Source organism: Phoenix dactylifera, chromosome 9 (genome assembly GCF_051530095.1).
Source record: "Phoenix dactylifera cultivar Ajwa chromosome 9, Ajwa_hap1_PhDact_Kaust_v1.1, whole genome shotgun sequence".
NCBI lineage: Eukaryota > Viridiplantae > Streptophyta > Magnoliopsida > Arecales > Arecaceae > Phoenix > Phoenix dactylifera.
In genome coordinates, this window is record NC_143198.1 from 9,357,571 (window position 1) to 9,382,177 (window position 24,607).

General features: G+C 41.1%; 1 protein-coding gene across 3 annotated transcripts in view; it reads right to left on the minus strand.

Moving 5' to 3' along the window:
* Positions 1-24,607, minus strand: part of RIF10 (polyribonucleotide nucleotidyltransferase) — a 69,123-nt gene that overhangs the window by 36,458 nt on the left and 8,058 nt on the right. For all 3 annotated transcript variants that reach the window (XM_017845649.5, XM_088704193.2, XM_088704192.2), the window contains 4 exons: positions 10,064-10,128; positions 9,770-9,926; positions 5,084-5,140; positions 3,163-3,276 (listed from right to left, as the gene is read on the minus strand). In XM_017845649.5, the coding sequence (XP_017701138.3) occupies positions 3,163-3,276; positions 5,084-5,140; positions 9,770-9,926; positions 10,064-10,128 (393 nt within the window). The remainder of the gene's footprint in view (positions 1-3,162; positions 3,277-5,083; positions 5,141-9,769; positions 9,927-10,063; positions 10,129-24,607) is intronic.

Sequence of the window (24,607 nt, forward strand, 5' to 3'; positions counted from 1 at the left end):
TACGCATGCATGCGTGCTGACATGCACACATTCATTTGTGTGTGTGCGTGTGTGTATTATTTGGCAACATACATTTACAAGGACAGAATCATGCATATGTACATAAAACATGGATGACAAATAAATGAAGGGAAAATCAACCATAAAGAAAGAACCAAAGATTGAATACTTCAAAAGTTCAAATATAAGAACAAGTGATGGTCGCTAGCTGATAAACAAACTGAGCTCAAGCAAACCACACGAATTCAATTTCACCTTGTTTTGAAATCGAGCAAGCCATTTAATTTTGAGCAGAACATAAGCTGTTTATGAACAACTCATTTAAGAGATCTCGTGAGAGCTTGAGGTCTCCCAAAACATTCATTCCTATACTTTAAGCTAGCCATCCACATTATATCTTAAAGTTATAATTGAAATGCATTCTATTCTAGACAAATTACATTGCCAAAATAAATATCAAAAGAATTTTAAATAGAAAATAATGACTAAAACAATGCAATGGTATTTACGAATTAGTTAAACCGAGCTCTAGCCCAGCTTGTTTACTAATAGAGCAAGTAGAAGCCAAGGTAAACACAAGCAAGCTCAAAAATAGCTTGCTTGATTGACAGTCCTAATGGTCAATTGACTTCAGCATTTTAGTATGACATAGGCACCATGCCTCAAGTAATATTTAATTAAATGATATTACATGTAAATAAGCATCTGGCTATCTATCTCTCTTTTAATCTGCCTACTGAGTCACCTAATTATTGGGCCTCCTTACCCAACCTTCATGACCGACCTACTTGCAACTAGCCTAAGGTGGGGCCCACCTACTTAAGGAACCAACCTCGGTAAGTGAATTAACATAGTGGGCCCTACTTTTGACCGGCCTACCTTGGCTAGAGGAAGAGTAGGGGTAGAAGAAGACAATGATGATGATATTGAAATAAATCAAGACAAGAAGTACATGGTTTGTTTTGCATCATGAGGTAAGTACCTTTCTGCCTTTAAAATTAGTTATGACTTACTTAGTATTTCTGATCTCCCAGACAATTTTAAGCTTATAAATGATTCTAAATATTCTAAGCAAGGTTCGTTGTCTCAATATCGGACCCCACACCGTTACCACCCTATTACAGTGTTGGTACCCTATTATAGTATTGGTATGCAGTACGGTATGAGCCGACGAGGCGTCCCGAGGGACAGTATGGTATGAGACTGCTAAGATACTGGGTGGACATAATACAAAGCTGGAGTCAAGTCCTAGGGACCGACTACAAGCGTGACCTAGGATCTATGAGAGACAACGACACTCAACTTGAAGTTGAACAGATACAAGTATATTGTACTTCCAATTTTTAATTTAAATATTCTATATTTTCAATGTTACACTTAGTTAATTAACATATATTATTCAATCATACCATTCTTAGTATGTAACATAAAAAATTAAAGTATAATACATTTAAACATAAAAAATGAAACCACAAAACCTATTATCCACTCAAAACTAAAAGGAAAGATTAAAATCCTTGAAAACAAAAAATAAAAAATATATACTTTTGATACCTTACCGTACCTACCTCCTACTGGTATGCATTCCAATACTGAGGCCGCTAACCTTGCAGACCAAGACTAGTTATGTTTGTATTCAAAAAAATTTCACTTTTTGCTAGAGTGCAAGGTCTGCGATACTGATAGTACTGGTGTACCAGTGAAGACCGGTTTCCGTACGGTACCGGTACCAAACCGGTCGAGATAGAAAAAAGACACGCGTCCAACGCGGGAACGCCCGCGCGTTACCACAGAGGGGCATTAAATGCCACTTTGTGCGGCATTTAAAGCCCACACAGGGCAGCCCGCGTGGGCCCACTGCCCCGAGCGGCGAGCCCGCATGGGGAATTGAGGCAGCGCAGGAAACCACGTGCAGGCACGGTTCCCTACGAGCAGGCGCGAGTGGGTTCGCGGTTCCCCACTCGGCCCCACGCGGGGTTTTTCTTCCCTCTATTTTTTTCCTCCCCTTCTTCTTCCCAAGCCCTCCTTCCCCTCTCTCCTCTCTTCTCCTCTCTTTTCCGGCTCCCCCCATTCTCCTGCGAGCAAGGAAGGAAGAGAGGTCCTCCTTTTTTTGGTACTTGTCTTCTCTTCTTCCCCCCTTTTTCTTCTCTTCTTTCTTCCTCTTCTTCCCCGCTTCTTCTCTTCTTTCTTCCTCTTCTTCCTCCTCTTCTTCCCTACTTCTACAGATGCCGGTCGCCCTGGTTTCGGTTTGGTACCGGTTTTCACAGTCGAACCATACCGATAGCTATCGGCACTGGTTCGGTACAGCCTGAACCTACCGGCTCCGATCGGTTCGGCAGACCATGCTATTGTATTTGTTAACGCAATTAGTATTACCCGAACTATCGCGTCTCAAAGCAAAGAATTATATCATGAGGTTGAAACATGTTTAGATCTCAAATTCTTACAATATAATGAAATGTATACAAGAGAAGAAATCAGATAATGCAATAACATGAAGAATAAAGGAAGTAAACTACCACAGCATGCCACTAGAAATGAAAATAAGAGACGGTTAATTTCCGGACTTCAAGCTTAAAGTAAAGAACATACTAATATACCACTGACAAGATATACAACGTATTACTATATTCACAGATGTTGATATCTTGCTCCTCTCAAGTGCCTAAATTTAGCAATTTGTCCCTAGCATACGCTCATGTTATTTTGAATAATATTAATTAATGTTCAAAGAAATTGAAAGCATAACAAGAGCTGGCTTTTAAATTAATATGACTTTTCCAAATTTGTTTCATGGACAACTAGTGACAATTATCCAGCTAGTGCTTAGTAGATAATTGGACAAGAGAAAGAAATCATTATCCAAAGTATGCTAGCTTGCTCACTAAAACAATCGTTGCATCTGAAATAACAAAGATTGGAGTCAATTGCAAAAGCCTTCCAATGCTAAATATGTACTTATGTATTCAGTGCTTACATCACTAATCTGTTAGACAGTAGCTCCGTACTCCTCCAACAGAGGTTGCTCTAAGAAATAGTGTTATATAATGGCCATAAATAACAGTAAAGAGGCAAATTAATTTTAAAAAGAAAGATAAAATGGACTATAACTACATGAAAACTTATACTATCAATCAAATGAAAAACGACATATGTTCATACTTCAACATGCCTATAGAGCTCGAGAGGAGGTAACTTGATAGCTTCAATCATTTTCAGTTTTCCACACTTCTTGACTAAAGCCTCCACCTCATTGCATATATCTCTTACTGCAGCCTGGTATTGGAAGAAAATAAGAAATATGATCATAGCATAAACAATATTGTGAAAAAGATTTCAACTGAATCTTGATTGCTTTATTTATAAATAAAAAGAAAGAAAGAAACCCAAACAATTTACATTAGACTGTAATAGATTTCAACTGAATCAGATATTTTAAAAAGCATAACTTTCAGACTAACTAGTGGACAATTCAACAATCCAATATGGTACGAAACTTAGAATTATGTCCACAAGCAATGAAGAAGGACAAAATGGAGTTCACAGATCAATTAAATTTATCTTTGTTTGATTGTTTCTGTAAAGGTGTTTGATAAGATCAGTTCAGGGTTGCTCCGGATCTGATCCAAGAGAGAACTCTGATCCAATTGTCCAATGGACCAGCATGACAACGCATAAAATTCAGACTTATTAAGGATTGGACATCTGATCTGAAAACCTATTCTGATATGACCTATTATAGAGGAGGGTGATGGAGTGAGAACAGAAGGGAACAGTAGATTTAGGTTGAGGATAGGGAAGGGAGACACTAGGGCTGGGGCTGAGGTACATAGATAAGGCAGGGGCAGGGGTAGGGTGAGAGAAGAGAGGGTTGATGCTGCATCATTGCCAGAATTGAGCCATAGCAGGGCAAAAGGTGGGTGGCACAAGTTGGAGTGGAAATAGACAGCTGAAGGTAAGATTTGGAAAAGATGAGGGAAATGGGGGTTAGTATTAGGATAACAATAGGACATGAGGGAAATGTTTTGCATCAAGCCAGGTTTTTACCAAATCAGGTCCCATCTCAGGTTCAGTCTGATTAATAGTTTAGGTAATTGGATAGGGTCATTATTCAATAGCCTCGGTTAAAGCCGACTTTGACATCATAGCAATTTAAAATCTATACATAGTGTCTATAAACTCATTAACATATAAAAAAAAATGGAAAGATTTCACAATAAATTCATGTAAATATTAGAGTTGTAAATGATCCCTATAATGCAAAACCTCAATACAAAGGAGCCAAGATTAAAATAACTCTACAGATATTATAAAGTTTATCAGGATGGGCACGTAATCCAACTATATAGATCATTATTCACACAAAAGAAAACATATATACATCATTATTCACACAAGAAAACCATATATTCAGGATGTAGAGCTGTCACATTACATGTTTGCTAACTGCTAGTTACCATGTGAAATATTGTTGGATACATTACTGCAGGGTCTGGAAGCCAAAAAAAATAAAATAAAAAACTTATACCAAAAATTTGACAATTTGCATTTCACGCTCAAGGATCAAAATATCATGTGCCAGTGCTCTGCTGCCCTTGCACTGGCACAGTACATGCAGTAACAATGCCATGCCATTGCAAAGCTGGGCACACACTGGCCAGAACCATGCCAGCAAGGCATCAGCATGGCATATACCATGTTGTGCTGATTTTGCCAACCAGTACATTAGTCCATGGTCATGCTTCACTAAAAATCAGAGATTTAGTGTATTTCGATCATAGACTAGGCATCAAGCAAAATCATCCAAATAAGATAAAAAATAGAAAAAGTTAGGCAAAAGATAATGCAAACAAACATAAAATTTTCAATAACAAAATCACCTGTTGTCAAAAAAGAATATACAAGACATGTATTCTAGGTAGCCAATAGTAATTGCCAACTAATGCATTATAGTATGCAATCATGGGAGGAAAAGAAATCCTCCTAGAACTAATATTACAGTAAGAGTACTACATACATTTGCAGCTTATCAGCTTCAGAGCATAAACCTTTCTACGGCTTAACACAATAAACATAAGGATACCTGCCCAATTTCCACAGCTTTTAGCAACCTCTCCTCTGTGAGAAAGTTACAGTAGCCCTGCAAAGAAACAAGATACACTTTTACAGCTTCTTCAAAAGATTGTTAATCATTTCTCAACATCTAAAAGAAAAAAAAATGTTGCAAAGCCTGAAATGAGCATGTTATCTATTTATTGCATAATATCTCCTCCATCAAGAAGTAACAGAGAGAATGCACTTGTAAAACCCATAGAAGAAGAAAGTTGCAACTTGCGAGCAAGATTCTGAATATCGTGGGACAGTACCATCTCAGTTTTGACAGGACTCGCCGCATGTCAACACTCGGAGCGGTGGATATCCTATCCCATCCTGGTCCATTCCCAACTCATCCTATCCCAAGACTTGAGATGGTGTCCCGTCCCACTAGTATTTAAAATCTTGGTTGCAGTTAGAAAATATGCATGAAAATAGGGGGAACATAAGCTAAATTATACCACCTTCCAAATAAACTTTGAAATAGTATATCTTAAGGTATTTACGCAGAAACCTAAATTCTATCAAAGAATATACTTGTGTTGCATTACATATTAAGCAATGTTATCCACAATGCCATTTGCTAACTCACACCTTTTTGTTATTAGCATTCTTCCTTTAAGAACCACAGCAACAGCTAGCCATCCATCAAGTAGATATAAAGTTTGAAAATAGTCAGCAAAACACAAATCGAAGGTGGTAGGGAAATGACTAAACATTAAATGCAAATGTCCAAATGTGAAAATATATGGTACCACTTTGAGAAATTATTCATCGTATACTTTACGTAATACAAGGCAAGAAGAAAGATGCTAGAGGATACTCACGACCAGGGAAACAAGTGGCAAAAGAAAATGAAATAAATTTTTAGCAATAGATGATGAACACATACTTGAGAAACAAGAAGTGCAAAACCACATTTAACCTTCATAACAACTGTCGATAAAGCTCAATCAACCATAACCATAGCCATGAAGCCTTGTCCCAACTACTTAAGGCCAATTTTAAGATCCCCATTTCCCAATCATTCTTGCCAGTGGAAAGGTTACTACAAGTTTCTAATAATCCTGTCCCGACACTCAAGATACAAACATGAGAATCAGACTGGGACATATATCCAAGTATCTGAACTTGACAAGAGCATAAAATGGAGACATGGGGATAGTAGGACAAAATATAATTCTAACTAAACATTTAAATATTGTATAACAGAAAATATAAAAGATTAATTCTTGTAAGGCCTTTCAATACACATGTTTCTCATCCTAGATGCCCATTTAACTAAAAAAATAAGAAATTTGACATTTATCAAGTTTATTTTAATATCTACATCCTAATGAATCTTTACAAAAAGCAAATGCTTGTCACCACCATCAAGCATGGAGAGCTGAACTCATTGTTGGCAAAGTTCAGCTCTCCAATCTTTGAAAACATTCAGGACAACAAACAAATATGGACACAGCAACAAAATAGGCATCCGAACAGATCTACATATTATTTACTTATAGGAAGGGGGAGATGGAATTTTTTTCTTCAAGTGATTCTGATACAAGATGGTCTGATAGTAATTCAGCGAATCATGCACGATATCAGGCATACTTTTATTCTTGCAAAGAAAACCATGACAAATAATGGTGGGAACTTCATGGTTGTCCCAACTAGTACTTGGACACATAGGGATAAAACACGCACACTTGCTTATTAAAAGCTCCTACTTATGAAGGGTTTGGAAGTATCCCCTATCCATTCTTGTAAACACAACACGCTTGTTTATTAAAAGCTCCTACTTGTAAAGACACTGTTTTAAGTGGTACTTCAAAGTTCAAACTTTCTTATAGACTTTTAACAATACTTTGTTGCAACATGAAGCTTACTCTTTCTTGCATGTTCAAGAATGGTCCATACTTCATTGGATGATATTGTCATTTTATCAGGTTAATTTGTCACGTTATGTTAGAATACACACTCAAAAGTCTCAAATAAGTCTGAATGTCAATTGTTAATCCTTAATTCCTTATTATTCTTTTCTGAATCTTTCTGATTTACTTCTACTGTTTTAACCATTTATATATATGTATATAAATATACTTTTTTTTAAGTATGTAAAAATGAAAAAATGATGTATATAAATATATTTTATTTATTGTTAAGCATGTAAAAAATGTGAACCACATGTACAACTGTATATGTTCCCCGCATACTCGATATGCGCTATGCAGTGACCTGACCAAATGCATACAGCTTCCACTTTTTAAAACACTGGTGAAAAGTTTGGAAATATCCCCTATCCATTCTTTAATAAAATTTTCCATATTTTGGATTGACCTTGACACGTTTGGGGACTTAGGGTCTACAAATCGCATGTAGCACGGGTATAGCAGATACAACAAGGGCCATTGCAAAACACAAGGATAGAACCAGCAACAAGAGTCACATAGCATCCACTATGTGTGGGAAGTTGAGGGATCAAGGGAGGAACATTTCGAGATCAGGAAGCTTGTGGTATAATAAGTGGCTCTATTGGCAGTAGAGAAACCTTCTGATAGCTTGTTGTAGCTCGTGGACGCTGGTTTCATCAGAACTTTTGGTTTTTCACCATAACGATTCCCAATCAGACCTGACATGTTGCTTCTTTATTATTTAACTTCTTATTTTGGTGCTTTTGATCTTTTTTAACTTGGCATATGTAGACTCAGTCAAACATGGTTTCTGAAGTTATACCTTACATTGTCTACATTTTCTGACACTTCACATTTTTCTCAGCAAAATCTAGTGTGTTTTACCCGTTCCGACAAAAAAGGTGTAAATCAGTATCAAGATACTTCTTAATTTATCTAGCAATTACCTTATTCCCAAGATATCACTAATGAGCTTTTGAACCAAATTGACTTACTGTTGCTATTATCTGTTATACCCCTATAGGTTTTCTTCCAGTCCTAACATCAGATCCTTTCGCATCTACAGAACTTCCTCATCTGCAGTAACCTGTTGCAGTTTGGTACTCCGTGACCCTAAAAAGTAGATGTTATAAATCAGTGCCTTTAGTAAAATCCTTACAAAAACTTTAGGTACAGAAATCATTGTTAATTCAGCTTATGTGATCAATATCTCAGTTTTAATCATCTTAGTTGACTTGAGGGTAAAATTCACCTGTTCTCCTGAGTGCAATCAGCAATATAAATTACAGACACAGCTAAACTTACATTTTGGTGAACATTTTCCTTCATTTTCTTTCCTTATAAACTCTAAGAAATATCATACTTTTTACTCTGCAGCAAATGCCAGCATCATGGGGTCAGATGATATCATTTTAATTCCTAGCCATGTATCTTTTACTGTTGGAAACTATGAGAAAGAATAAGTAGTGATTGGAATATATGTACTATATCATTACAATAGATATAGGTATATAATTTTTCTCTTAGTAGATCCAAACAAAATCATAAATTTGTTTATATAATTTGATTTTAATATAAACCCAAACAAAAAAAGTTCCATATGGACAGTTTGCAATCATTGTTTAAATTATCATACTGAGCGAGTCAATGCTAATACAGCACCTACCATGCCGACAAGGTATCGAGTATCGACACAATAAAGGGCCAAGTCCCAGTACTTGTCAATCTGTCCCTATCTGTGACCGTTCAGCACTCACCAATCTATGCTGGCACAGATCGCTTCAGAGCAACAAGGATCGTTTTTGTTTTACAAAACCCCAAGCATGTGACCAGCACGGTTTGACACAACACAGCGTGGTACAACCCACATACCACACCAATCAGTGACCAGAACAAGCACAGCCTCTGGTACTATAATTCTCATTTTGACATGTTGTTATTGACAGATTACGATACGGTACAAATCACATACCGTACCAACCAGTGATGGCACAAGCATGGCCTGTTGTACTTAAATTCTCATTTTTGATGTGTTTGCTAGTGTTGATATGAGCAAGGTTTTAAGTCCCGCCAGGATGGGGGACGTCCCAGCCATCCTGTCCCATTTCTGTGAGAAAACAGGACCGGGATGGGGTTAGGACTACGAAACTCATCTATGTGGGAAGAAAAGAAGAAAGAGGAAAGAAAAAGAGGAAGGAAATATGAAGAAAAGGAAAAAGTGAAAAGAAAGAAGAAGAAGAAAAGGTAAAGAAAGAAAGGAAGGGAGAAGAAAAAGAAAGGAAGGAAAGAATTAGAAAGGATAGAGAAAGAAGAAGAAAAAGAAAAAAAAGAAATAAAGGAAGGGATAAGAAAGAGAGAAAAAAAGGACAAGAAAAAGAAAGGAAGGAAGGAAGGAAAGAACGAAGAAAAAAAGAAGAAAAGAAAAGAAAGAAGAAGGAGAGAGAGATGGGGGATATCTACAAGGATACATGACCAGGACCACTGCCGGGACAGGGCGAAACAACGGGGCATCCTATTCCATGGAGAAACCAGAACACCCCCATCCCACGAGAGTTTAAACTTTGGATATGAGTGTCCTTTCTAGATAATTGTATAGAATTCAAATTGCTATAGAAGCCTCTTCAGACATCCTGCTATCGAAAAAATAGATGCCCGCAAATATTCCTCCAGAAAAAAGTAACAAATGGCTCCATTTTCAGTATCAGACTCATACAACAGGTGGTAAAGACATCAGAAATCATGTAACTTCAGTAGATTAAGAGCAACCAAGAGTAGACCTCTATCATCAATATAGCATTATCAGTCCCTGCCAGTATCAAGTCCAACTCTGACTCCTCCATCTCTTTGGTAGTTGGATTGACAATGAACTGATCACCAACGAGGCCAATTCTAACTCCAGCAACTATTTTGGTATTTGGCACTTCCGAGAGAGCTCTGAAATTAAGCAATAATCAAGCATAAGGATATATGAAATAAATTTCATGGCCAGAGTTGAAGATGCAGGGTAAAAGCATTAAACTTAGTAAGAACAAGATAAATAATAGGATATAGAAGCCTTTATGTAAACTTACACTGCTATGCCTGCTGCTGTGACAGCCAAGCAATCTGGGGAATGAATACCGTCATAGCTAAAAACCTACAGGCAGTCAACAAGGATTTTTCAACTGATGATGAAACTGTAAACCAGGTTTGAGCATCAATGCATCACAAAAACCAAGTGAAACAATGAATCTGAAATAATAATAAATGGCAAAGTTACAAATCTAGTCACAAATATGTGAATTGCTAAATATAAGAACAAGCAACATGCTAAAACTTGGAAGGTAAATCATCATGAAATTAAAAGAAATTACCATCCCTTTAGTTCAAATAAGAGCAAACTTTTGGAGTTCTAATTATATCATTTTTGTTGTTACCTACTCCATATAAAATAAATATGGGCATGCAGTCTTAGATAGAAGAAATTTTCTACTAGGGTGGCACACTTGCTTCCGAATTTGCTGGAAGTTCATCCCCGCACCTGCTTCCTAAGTGTTTTCTTAGTTTTTTTTTAAGAGACCATCCACTTCACCATGCCTGAACCAGACCCATTTCTAAAAACTAGGGGTGTAGTTATAGTGTAACAACTCAAAACCTCGCCCAACATGGCCAATATCTTTCTAGTGCACAACCAATGTGGGACTAAAGATGCCCATATGGATCCTCACACATCCTTCCTTGAAGCATTGGTGTCCTCTTAAGGCTAAAGGTCCTAATCCAATCACAATCACCACAATCTACCCGTGGTTAGCCCTAAAAAGGACCGTGCTACATCTCCCCTAGTCCACATAAGCTGTGGGCTGGGTCTGCTCTGATACCTTCTGTAACGACCCAGAACCTAGTCCAAAAAGGCTAGCCAAAAGTTGTTATTTAGGTTTTTTGGCCTATATAAGTATCCAAGACAAAGTCTAACGAACCAGCCCGTACCGGCCGGTTCGGACCTGTCCGGCCTGTAACCAGTATGCCAGAGCAGTAGAAAGCGATACGGGCCGATTCTGTGCCGAAGATGAAGAAGACGAAGAGAATGAGAGAGAACGCGGGGAAGAGAGGGAGGGAGGAGACCTGTGGCCTCCGCCACGCTCGCGGCGGGGGGGGGGGCCTCCGCCGTGCGACCACGGGTTCTCCCGCCCCCCGGCCTCCGCCGCTCTCCAATGGCGGCCACAGGTCTCCTCCCTCTCTTCCCCGCGCTGTCTCTCGTTCTCTTCTTCTTTTCCGGCTCCAGCAGGGAAGAGCTGGCCGGTTTATACTGGCCGGTTCCGGTACGAACCGGAACCGTACCGGTCCAATAGGTGACCAGTACGCCTACCGGATCTGGTACGGCGAACCTTGATCCAAGATCTTCCCAATGCACAACCAATGTGGGACTAAACACACATCCACACAGGTCGTCGTATGTAGTACCCACGAGGTGTAAGGAGGAGACTTTAGATCCACCAGCAAATTCAACATTACTGGTTAAAAACGAAAATATAAACTATTGAACATGAGTTAGAAACCTAAAAAATATCCATGTACAAAAAATCATATTTGGAGAATGGCGGCCCTTGTTCTATGCATCAAATTGCCTCAAATATATAGTTATCATGGGGTGATACGGTGTATTGATTTTGGGATGCTAGACGTCTAGAAAATATATAATTTTTTTATAAAAGGCCTTTTAGATCACATCCAATGGATCAGATTTTTGTTTTTTCACCATTAACATTGAATTTGGCGGTGGGTGTAAAACCCTTTCTTTACACATTAGGTGCATTATTACCTCATCCTATATATAGTCAAATTCCAATGAAAAAAAAGCAAAGTTCTACAATCATGCAGACCACAAGTGCAAAGAAAAAGCTTTACAGCTTCAATCAATCATCAATCACAAGCAATAAAGTGTACAGAGCACACCAAATTCAAACCAATGCTAAAGACAAGCAAATTGGATATGTATGCAAGGGGAGAAGGTGAGTGTTTCTTTTTTTTTTCTTTTTTTCTTTTTTTTTTGCAAGTGGGGAGGCCACCCAGGGGATATGTGTTTGTGTTTAGCTTGAATCTCACCAAGATGATTTGATCAAGAGTCCTACTGACAACTTGTATGATGGCCAATTTAAATTGAGAATCCACACAATCAACCATGATCCGCACTACTAAGAATTCCCAAAAAAAGAAAAAAGAGTTGTAGAGGTTTCCTACTGGATCCACATTTCCTCATCACCTTCTCTTCAATTGTTTTCCTTCTTTTTTCTCAATCTTTCTTTCATAGATTCCGCATTGTAATCTGCCCTAGATCATCCTTTTATTCCCAAGATAGCTTATATGCTTTTTGACTGAAAACTCTAATCATTGAAGCAATAAGTTTCTTCACTCATGTCCTAAAACCTGATTTCAGCATCCTTATGTTCCTAGAAATTTATCTACACCAGCAATAAACCCTTAGGTTGAACCTAAAATCCAAAAGTGTAGATTCAAACCTAGTAGGTCTTATCATTATCCTACATCATGATGTATGTCTCGAAAGTAAAAATAGGGGGCACCAGGTAACTGCAGATATAATACTACTTTAAACAGTCATCAATCACCCAAAGGAAGATTGATTAAGATTTTAAAAGATCTGCAATAACTATTCTAATATATTCTGATGTAGCTTTCTTGCACCACAAAACCATTTAGACCAACGAATTAACCATGTTCATCAGTAGATCAAATTCATTATCCAACTCCTTTAGTTATGATCAATATATTTGGTGCAGTTACATAGTATCATTTTTCTAATATTTCATCATATGAGAACAACTTCCTGTTTTAGGAGTTGAATGTTGATCAATTTGTAATTTGTCCAAAAGTACTTCTAGGCTTCTGGTGCATCTATCAGATTGTTTATCATACATTTATTTCATGAGTTTCAGCATTTTTGGAGGGTTATGTGATTGATGCACACCATGGAGACTTAAAGAAAAATTATATAGAACAACAAAAGACCTACAATCATGGTATGTTGAACCGGTCCGTACCGGACTAGTCCGGTCTCTAACCGGTCCGGTTCCGCAATGAAAAACGGTTCTGGCCCCAATGAGGCAGGAACCGAGTGGTACAGAGCCCGTACCGGCCTGAACCAGCCAGTATAAAAGCGTACCGGACGGAACCCTGGTTCTGTCCGATTCAGCCTGCGAACCGGATGCCACTCTGTGGCATTCCACAGCGCGCCACTCTGTGGCATCCAATTTGCCAAAGAGTGGCATTGCCGCTCTATGGCATTTAATGCTATAGAGTGGCATTTGCCACTCTGTGGCTACAGCACGCTGTTAGCCAGTTCAATACCAGTATAAACTAGTCCGAACCAGTCTTGTACCAATCCGGTCGGCGACCGATACGCCTACCGGTACCGGTACAGCATACCTTGCCTGCAATGTTATATGGCTTGAAATACTACACAACTAAGAGAGTTCATGAAAATAAGTTGAGTGATGCAAAAATGAGAATGTTGAGATGAATGTGTGGTAAACCTAACAAGGATAGATTGAGAAGAGAATAAATTAAAAAAAAATGCAGGAGCTACACAAATTAAGGACAGAGCAACGAAAAATCAACTAAAATGGTATAAGCATATGTGAGCAGATTATAAGAAGGTGGGATACTTTTTTTGGTTACATGTAATGAGGGGTGTTTTAATTTAAGTTGAAGGTTACAGTAAAAGAAGGGGAAGACCCTAAGATTAGCATTGATAGACATTGTGAGGAAAGAAATGGACAAGCTTAAAATAACATCAGAGATGGCCCTATATAAGAATACTTAGTCAATGAAGACCCAAGATCCATGAAACTGACCCAAATAGTTGGGAAAAGGCTAGATGGTTAGTTACAGTGTTTGCCCACTTTGGTGTGGGGCACTGCTAAAACCATTACATGCCTATCACATGATGACTCAATTAATTTGATTACATGATGACTATAGCTCATCATAAAAAGAGGAGCACCAAATATAGGAAATCAAGGGTCATAATTAGATGGAAAATAAGGTGACCAAAGGCTTTTGGTGCATAGCTAGAGCATCAGGATGATGCGGAAGGCTTTTGGTGCATAGCTAGGTGGTTGGCCCCTCTCTTTATGTCCTCTTCTTGCATGAATGGCAACCTCTTTCTCTATCCCCCCTCCTGAATACACACCCCACTCCTCTCTTCACCATTTTTCGCGCTAGAAATTCCCTCAAGCTACAATTTTACAAATTGTTTTTCCAATGCTATACATCTGTATGATTACATAAATGTAGCACTATGAGATACCTTCCTCATATCCTACCAAAAGAACTGCAAATGATATTCTTCATATGCTTCTTCCATGTCTTATTCTTTCTGAGCAAAAGGAAGGGGTTATCCCCACTTACCCACTTGGGTGCAGGCAGATTTGAACCAAGGTCATTGGACACTATGCCCAAGTGACTTTACCAACTCACTTGTTGGTACCAACATGCTTCCTCCGTGTTAATGAAAACTATATCTAGCGTTCCTAACTTCCTCGGCATAAGGGGCATGATGACTTGACGTCATCCTCACATTACTTGATCTTCCTTGCATGAGACCAAATTGGTCAAGTTAAATGCTTGCCAAATGCATATCATATTGTTTAGATGGCCCACATGCTATTAGAGTATATTTACAAGGAGTTCATTGCATCTCAAACTAAAAGTAAATATGCTGGGATCCTTAACATGTGTTCTAACTGGGGAGTCTTGAAGGGTTGTGATTGATGCACACCATGGAGACTTGAAGAAAAATTATATAGAACAACAAAAGACCTACAATCATGGTATGTTGAACCGGTCAGTACCGGACTAGTCCGGTCTCTGACCGGTCCGGTTCCGCAATGAAAAACGGTTCTGGCCCCAAAGAGGCCGGAACCGAGTGGTACAGAGCTCATACCAGCCTGAACCAGCTAGTATAAAAGCGTACCTGAGGGAACCCTGGTTCCGTCCGATTCGGCCTGCAAACTGGATGCCACTCTATGGCATTCCGCAGCGTGCCACTCTATGGCATCCAATTTGCCAAAGAGTGGCATTGCCGCTCTATGGCATTTAATGCTACAGAGTGGCATTTGCCACTCTGTGGTTACAGCACGCTGTTAGCCGGTTCAATACTAGTATAAACTAGTCCGAACCGGTACTGTACCAATCCGGTAGGCGACCGATACGCCTACCAGTACCGGTACAGCATACCTTGCCTACAATGTTATATGGCTTGAAATACTACACAACTAAGAGAGTTCATGAAAATAAGTTGAGTGATGCAAAAATGAGAATGTTAAGATGAATATGTGGTAAACCTAACAAGGATAGATTGAGAACAGAATAAATTAAAAAAAAATTGCAGGAGCTACACAAATTAAGGACAGAGCAACGAAAAATCAACTAAAATGGTATAAGCATATGTGAGCAGATTACAAGAAGGTGGGATAAATTTTTTGGTTACATGTAATGAGGGGTATTTTAATTTAAGTTGAAGGTTACAGTAAAAGAAGAGGAAGACCTAAGATTAGCATTGATAGACATTGTAAGGAAAGATATGGACAAGCTTAAAATAACATCAGAGATGGCCCTATATAAGAATACTTGGTCAATGAGGACCCAAGATCCATGAAACGGACCCAAATAGTTGGGAAAAGGCTAGATGGTTAGTTACAGTGTTTGCCCACTTTGGTGTGGGGCACTGCTAAAACCATTACATGCCTATCACATGATGACTCAATTAATTTGATTACATGATGATTATAGCTCATCATAAAAAGAGGAGCACCAAATATAGGAAATCAAGGGTCATAATTAGATGGAAAATAAGGTGACCAAAGGCTTTTGGTGCATAGCTAGAGCATCAGGATGATGTGGAAGCCTTTTGGTGCATAGCTAGAGCATCAGGATGATGTGGAAGGCTTTTGGTGCATAGCTAGGTGGTTGGCCCCTCTCTTTATGTCCTCTTCTTGCATGAATGGCAACCTCTTTCTCTATCCCCCCTCCTGAATACACACCCCACTCCTCTCTACACCATTTTTTGCGCTAGAAATTCCCTCAAGCTACAATTTTACAAATTGTTTTTCCAATGCTATACATCTGTATGATTACATAAATGTAGCACTATGAGATACCTTCCTCATATCCTACCAAAGAACTGCAAATGATATTCTTCATATGCTTCTTCCATGTCTTATTCTTTCTGAGCAAAAGGAAGGGGTTATCCCCACTTACCCACTTGGGTGCAGGCAGAATTTGAACCAAGGTCATTGGACACTATGCCCAAGTGACTTTACCAACTCACTTGTTGGTACCAACATGCTTCCTCCGTGTTAATGAAAACTATATCTAGCATTCCTAACTTCCTATTTTTTCAGCCAAAATCTCCTCATTAATTACCCCAAGAAAATCACATTACTTGATCTTCCTTGCATGAGACCAAATTGGTCAAGTTAAATGCTTGCCAAATGCATATCATATTGTTTAGATGGCCCAACATGCTATTAGAGTATATTTACAAGGAATTCATTGCATCTCAAACTAAAAGTAAATATGCTGGGATCCTTAACATGTATGTTCTAACTGTGGAGTCTTCAACATCATATACATTCAAGACTTCGAAATCCTTCTACAAGATATGCAACAATTTTTTTTAGGAATATTGCAGTATCTAGTCTTTTTTGCTTTCCTCCTCATTAATCGTCATAGTTAGACACTCCCAACCATAGTTTGAAACCCCGCCAGAATGAGACGGTACTAGTATAGTATCATTTTGGCCAGAAAACGACATAGAGATCAACCTCGAGTCGCCAAAACAACTGAAAACAGGTTGTCCCAACCAAAATGAGATCAAAACCAGTCTATATCAACCGATATCGATTCTAACTCGGCCGGTACGACCTACAAATCATGCATCCCAATCAAAATGGGTTGATACCGACCAATACCAAGACCGCTTCAATCAATACACACATTGTCTCAAACAGGGTGGTGATTTAAAAACAAACAAGGGGGAATAGCATGCCCATGCGGGGTGTCCTTCCAACCTTTTAGGCCTTCATGTGAACCTTTTCGCTGTTGACCACAAGTGAGAGGGAGGGCGGAGAAAGAGAAAGAGGGGAATTGAGAGAAGGGGGCTGGAGGGTAAGGCGGAGAGCTATTGAGGGCAGCGTGCACATTGGAGCAGTCCGGATCCAATAACACTCACCCCCTTTTTTAGGCCAAATATTAGCAAAAAGTGAGAAAATTATGGAAATTCATGCCATATTTTTTGTTTACTATGAAATATGGGTATTTTGTAATGTTGGCAGTAACTTACAACATATTGGTTTTTGTTTTTCCTAATATATAATTTTATTTTTAACCTATTATTTTTGGGTTAGAATGTTAATATCAAATAAAACCAAGGTCTGCTGAACAGGCCTAAACCGGCCGGTTCAGCGCGTACCGTACCGGTACCGGTCCCAACCAGTACGGTTTGGCTGGAAAAAACGGTTCTGGCCTCTATCGGCTAATTTTCGTTGTGTACCAGTACGAACTGGGCCCGTTAGCACCGGCCCAGGCGCAGCTTTCTCGCGTGCGAGGTGGGGCACGGGGCAGTGCGCCTCGCGCGCAGGAAAGATTTGAGGACCCCTGCAAGCCACGCCGCAAGAGGAGCAACAACCGCCCACCAACCGAGGGCCAAAGTAGCCATGCCAACCAAGGAGGGCCATCAGGCCACAAGGAGACCAACAGAGGGTCAAGCCAAGGCCAACTACTTTGCTTGGAAAGCTTTGGCCAAGCCCTTCCATTCGGCCGAGCACGCCCAACCTCGGCCGAGCCAAACATGCGCCCATGCATGCCCAAGCCTCGGCCAAGCATGCCCAATCTTGGCCGAACCCGCTGCACGCGCAACCCCGCCGAAGCCATGCCGCAGCCAAATCCTGCCGCAGCCAACCTCACTTGCTACAGTGCGGCGAGGTTCTTGGGCAAGAACCTCGCCAGCTACAGTGCCCGCACACAGCCAGCCAGCCAGGAGGCCTACTACATTGCGGCGAGGTTCAGCAGGACGAACCTCGCGTGCTACAATGCCCGCGTGCCCAGGCCCGCGCCCAGCAGCGCGCGCGCCCAGGCCAGCACATGCCCGCCCGCGCACGCCCGCATGCGCCCGCGTCCGCCAGCCTAGCGCGCGCCCCAGTCCAAGTCCCACCCGGACTTGGACACGGCCAGCCGGGACGCGCAACCCGGCCAACCGGGACACGCGTCCCATGCGCCCAGCCCACGCAACCCGGGCAGATCCAGCCATCCATCCTTGCTCATCCAATGGCCAAAAATCAAGCCTATGTCCAGCCGTGGGAGGGCCCTTCTTGGGTGATCTTTAGCCATTCATCTCATGCTAATCAACAGTCGAAAAGCCTTGGATCCATGGGAAGATAAATTGCCATGTTTTCCTAAGGGGAGTTACTTAGTTTTGTCTAGGGCTTAGCCTATAAAAAGAGATGTAGAGGACCATTGAAAGGCATCCAGAGTTATTCTAGAGCTATGTTGTTTTGTCGGCCATAAGGCTTCGGCAGCGCTTGTGCCGAATTCGGTCCTTAGATCTTGTGTTCTAGGACTTGGGCTAGTGGTAGATTCATCAATCTCCACTAGATTGGGCTAGGGAGAGATCTCTTCAATCTCTTCCTAGATTTCTTTTGCTTTCTTTATTATTGTTCTTCGTTCTTCAATTTAGTGGAACATAAATCAAGTTTGCTTTCATTGTTGATCTTCTTCTTGAGTTATTCCAACGGGCGTTGCCTACAATCAGTCCATCGTCATCATTTTTGAAGGCGCACGCGAGGAACGCAAGGAAAGGGACTTGGTGAGGGGCTTTGGACCGTGAGCCCCCATCAGAAGAATGCCTGCAAAGGTGCGGGGCCGCGCGCCCGTGCGGCCACTTGCCAACCACACCAATGTGTTCCCTTTTGCTCCTTTGGCGTTGGCCTTTGATGTTCTGCCTGGACTGAATTGAGGTAACGCCGAGCTGATTTAGAACTTTGGCACTTGTGACTCCTAACTCCAAGTTCTACTTGGCTAAGAATGGAGGATGAAACCTTTCTTGGAACCTTAGGCAATCTCGGCAATTGAAGACAACTCAATGTGATGAAGAAGGCAACAATTGGTTGCTTTTGATTCCACTAGTAGAAAGGAATTACAAAGAAATCTAAGGAGGGAATGGTGTCCCAACCTTAGCCTAATCTAAGGAGGGTTGATTTATCCCACCTTAGCCCAAGTCCCTTAGGACCGAATTAGGCACTATGCCTATCCAAGCCTATGCGGCCGAACACACTCAATGGTGGCTAATACAATGCTGCAAAAGTCTCCCAAACTCTCCTCACTTAGGCCTTTATATAGGCCTTTACAATGCATGAGAAGGCGCCATGTGTTGCTACAGTTTTATCTTCTCCATGGCCGAATAACTAGTTGGCAACCGCTGCAAATCTTACACTTGTGATGGCTGATGAGATGGCATGGTGGCCATTCGGTTGCTGATTAGTTTGGCTAGTGGTTCTTGGCATTGCCTTGGCTGTGGCTACGGCTGTGGCTATGGCCTGCGGATTGACTGTGGATGTGGCCCTGCGGATTGACTGTGGCCCTGCGGTTGGCTATGGCCTTGACCGGTGGTTTCCTGCTGTTGGCTGGCGCTGCATCCTGTTGTGGCTTGTGGTTGTTGGCTGTTGGCTGGCGCTGGCATGGCTGCTGGCCAGTCCCTTGGCGCGCATGGTCTGGCAGTCTGCGCATGGGCGTGGGTTGGCCAGGTGTCGCCCGTTGCTTCTTGGTCTAGCTCGGACTGGGTGCTGATGGTCTGGCCGCTGGGCGCCTGAACGTCGGACACTTGGGCACTGGGCACTTGCCCTGGGCACGCCTGGTCAGGCAGGCCGCACACGCGGTCAAGAACCTCAGGCCTCGGCCGGCGTGCGCGTGGGCTGCTTGTTCGTGCCTCTTCCAGGCATGCGCGCGCGGTCTGCTGGCCGCGTGCCTGGTCCTCGTGCGCACACTCGATTTGCTAGCTCCGCACTTGAATCTGGTGCGTACGCTCGATCTGCTGGCCGTGCGCCTGCTCCATGCGTGTGCGCACGGGCTAGTGGTCGTACGCCTGTTGTCTTCAAATGCGCTCGGTCTTCTAGCTGTGCGCTTGTTCCTTGCTTGTGCAGTGGCCTGTGGCGCCCGAATGGCTCGTGCGCACATGTCATTGGGCATGGCCGTGCCAAACCCCTGCGCACGGCCTTTAGCCAGGCGTGCAGGTCTGGCGCATGCCGAGCCTAATGCCAATAGATCCGAATGATTTGCGCCAAGCCTAACATGAGGTTCGGCTTGGCATGGCAATAAAGAGAAACGGCTAACCTCGATAGATATCAAATGGGCACTTGGCAAGGTTGGTTGAGCACTTGGCGAGGTTGGGCTTGGCTTGGCCTCTGCCTTGGCTTCATGTCTTTGCTTGCTTCCCTTGGCTTGGCCGCCATCAAGGGAGGAATCTGAGGAAACCTCACTACTAGGAATCGTGTGCCTGCGCGCTGCCCCGCGCGGGATATTTAATGCCACTGTGGCATTTAACAGGGGGCGTGCACTTAGCGGAAAAGGTACTGGTTTAAGCCGGTATGAACCGGAACCGTATCGGTACCAATGCCCACCGATACGTCAGTACGGTCGGTACGGCGGACCTATAAAACTAAGTGAATTTAAGAATGAAAATTATAGCATTTGTGCATCTATAATGTGTGGAGCTACAATTTTTGGCTCAAATCGGACGATCTAGTGGCACAAAAGCTCAAAATTGTGAACAATTTTAAATTTTCCCATCAAAAGAGCTTCTAACAAACTGCTAAAAAATATATGTAGTATCATTGGAGATGCCTACAAAAGCACTCAAAGAAATCTATTTTTAAAAATATCTATAGTTTTTATTTATTTTTTATAAATTAAAAATATAGAAAATTCAAAAAAATCTAAAATATATGAACAAAATATCGATAATAGAACTACATTTTATACAAGTGATCGTCATGATTTTCATTAATTAATATTTTTTGTTATTTTTAAACTATTTTAAAAGGAAAATTTATTTTCAAATCAAAAAATGGATTAAATGTAAAAAGCATGGAACACACATTTTAAAATCATTGTCTTGTATTCATTAATTAACATATTTTTTATGATTCATAAGCTATTTTTAAAGAAAAAACACTTAAAAATCTGATTAATTGTGAAAAGCATGGAACATACATTCATTGTTAACAAGAAAAATTTTAAACTAATTATCTTGCATTTCGTTCCTTAACAAAATTTATATTATAGAATTTAAATTAAATTTTGAAAATGTGGAATATGCACCAATAATCAAAAAAGTGAATCGTGGTTGTCTACTATGAAAATGCAAGGAGCACAAATTTTTACGTTGGAAGATGGCTTTCAATAAATATGGTCGGAAAGAACCAAATATTAGATGGCAACATGGGAATATGGGTCCATAGAGGCATACTTGATTCTACAACTAGTGTGGAGTGGATAACAAAAGAGGTGGGATCACCTAATTGAAATAGCATCTAGCAGATGGCTATAGTGATCTTGTAAAGTGTATCAAAGTGCCTAGGAAAGTCAAATGAGTAATGAGAGCCCCTTGTTCAGCCTAAAGGAAGCAAAGAAGGTGGCCAAAAACAAGAGGGCTCAAAAGGGCCCAGGGTAGCTAAGTCCAACAGTCAGCCTATTAGGGATGAATGGACATGTACAAAGAGTCCGATCCATATAGTATGAAGGTTGCTTAGATGCGTGAGGCTATCCAAGCTCAAGCCAGCAATGGCAGTCAAGAGGTGAGGAGGCATCGTGGCCAATTTGAACCTTTGCACTGCGAGAAGGGTGGTGCCCCTAGCGCATCAAGGGGCACATAACCAAAGGCACTCCCGAGTTATAATGTCAGTCAATTATAGAAAAAGGCAGAGACATTAAATCCATGGTCACTTTATATGGGAAGCAAGAAAAAATAACCAAATCAAGGCCCAGTATTCATGACATTGATCCGTGTGCCTACCCAAACCCAAAAGCCAAGCAATCTCGGATGGATGATTATATCAGGAAGGAGAACAAGTCTACGATAATGACAGCCATCGCAAGGAGTTCTACACAGTTACATTTCAGCTTTTGCAGCGGCGAACATTTTTCCATAACATGATCACTGAAATGCAAAAGTAAGGTCTAAGTATTGAGCCTCTTAAGCCACATAAGATATACAGGTCATATCTAAGGAATGAGGTTGAGGGTCTAAATAATTGGATCGACTCATATAAGCCTCGGCATAGGTTATATGGTTTGACATTGATATGTGATAGCTGCTCCGAGTTGATAAAAGGAGCATCATCAACTTCCTAGTATATTATAATGGGTTGACTTTGTCCTACAAGGCCAATGATGTATTTGACAAGGTCCACAATGCTAATTACATCCTAAGGCTGATGAGGTAGGAGATTTGGAGGTTGGTGAGGATTATGTCATTCAGGGGGTAACAGACAACGGCAAGGGAGGATCTGATGGAAGAGAAGCCACATATATACTAGATACCCTATGTAGATTTGATGCTGAAGGACGTGAGGGACATCCCACAGTGAAGTCAGCTGTGGACATGGGTATTACAATTATGAGACAGCATGTGGGAGGGAAGCTACTGAGGCCAGGTGTCACATAGTTTGTCATGAACATAGCCATGAAGAGGCTCCTTGAAAGAAACAATGTTCAATGTTTACCAGCAATAAGTGGATAAAATCCAAGCATTGTGAGTCATGTGAGACCCAGAAAATCAAGGGTATTGTTGAGTCAGCACTTCTGGGGAAAATGTACAGAAATGGTTAATGCATCAGAGCCCTTATATATGGTGCTACAAATGGTTGACAGTGAGAAGTGGCCACAAATGTGCTTTCTTTACCCAAAGATGCGGGAACTCAAGCAGTAAATTATTGATGCCATGGGTGTGAAAAGGCTTAACATACTTTCCCATCATAGAGGACAAATGGGACTTGCAGATGGGTAGCGAGTTGCTCTAGCAGGTTAACATGAATGAACGACATAGCTTGACCTATAATGTTTACTTGAATGACCTTTCTTACATCTTCACGAATGTGAACTTTGTCCTTCATTATATATAGCCTACTATTTGAATCCCACATACCAACACACTAAGAAAATAGGCCTTGACAAGGAGCTGCCGCAAGAAGTCAAGGCGGTGGTGCAGTGGATGTTGAAGGATCTAGGATTTGGCTATAGAAGCAATCAGTGAGGTAATAAATTTCTAAGATGTTTCCAGGTACCGCTAGGAAATTGTTCTAATGAGTCATTCTTTTAGTATTCATAAGGCTTTAGTGTCTCCAAGTCTAATGTAACCTTGAATTATCTAGATGCAGGGAACTGGTAGGTCTAATGAAGCAATAATGCACCTAATTTGAGGAAGATTACCATCTGAATCCTTTCGCAGACCCTCTCGTTCAATGAATGTGAGTAGAATTGGAGTTATCTTTGCCCTAATCCACACCAAGGTACAAAACCATCTGACGAGCCTGAGGCCGCACAACTTAGCGTTCGCACACTATAACAGGAGGCTGAGATAGAAGTACTTGATCAGGACAAGGAGAACAGACAAGAAGACCTGTTGATGGATTTTTGTTAGTGATGATAAGTTTGGATGGGATGCAAATCAGCAAGCCCAAGAGGTGCCCATGCCAGATGAGCTAAGGGATCCTCCACAACCTAACAGAACCGTCGTGAAATGTGGACAGATGAAGAAAGGAGAATATTTCACCCACCAAGAGTGAGACCTAAGAGGAGACCTAACTGGAGTTAGAGGACTATGACCAGCAATTCAATTGCAAAATGTTCGGGTCATGGCACGGTACATGGGCCTAAAAGGCCAATCAGGGTAGTAGGAAAGGCAGGTCCAAGGGGAAAGTGCCAGTTGTCAATCTGGTTGAGCGAGCTGATAGCATACCATTTCGGGAACATGACAGCAAGACACCAAAGCCATCAGATCTAGGATTCCTTAGATCATATAGTGATACCAGCGACGATGATAATAACAATTCCAATGATGGTGTTGAAGGTCAGGGTGAATAGGGTGATCAATCTAGAGGTGGTAGTGGTTATACTCGAAGGCTCGATTCCATCCACTGATGAAGCAGATTTCACACGTGATACAGGATCGTGACCATAGAGCCTAGACAAAATCCAGACATACAGGAAGATGTTGTCCTACAAAAGAAGAGGATCTAAAGGCGGTGTAACTCTGAGCACACAAGATCAAGGTTATGGGGTTAGGTGCATAAAGAGATGGAGTGATAGTCACAAGAAGCTATGTTCAGGAGTCGAAGGATTCTATGCACACCTAGCATATTAGAAGTTAAATTGATGGAAAAAATTAGATGGGTGCAAAAGAAAATGAGTAGTACCAAGATACTCAAGCATTGTTACATCGAATAGAGGGAGCGAGGATTAATGACAAATCCACCCAAGATTCGCCATTTCGGTACCAGACCCCGAACCAGTGCCACAATTGCACAGTGTCGGTATGGTACGAAATTTTTTCGTCATCCTGAGTG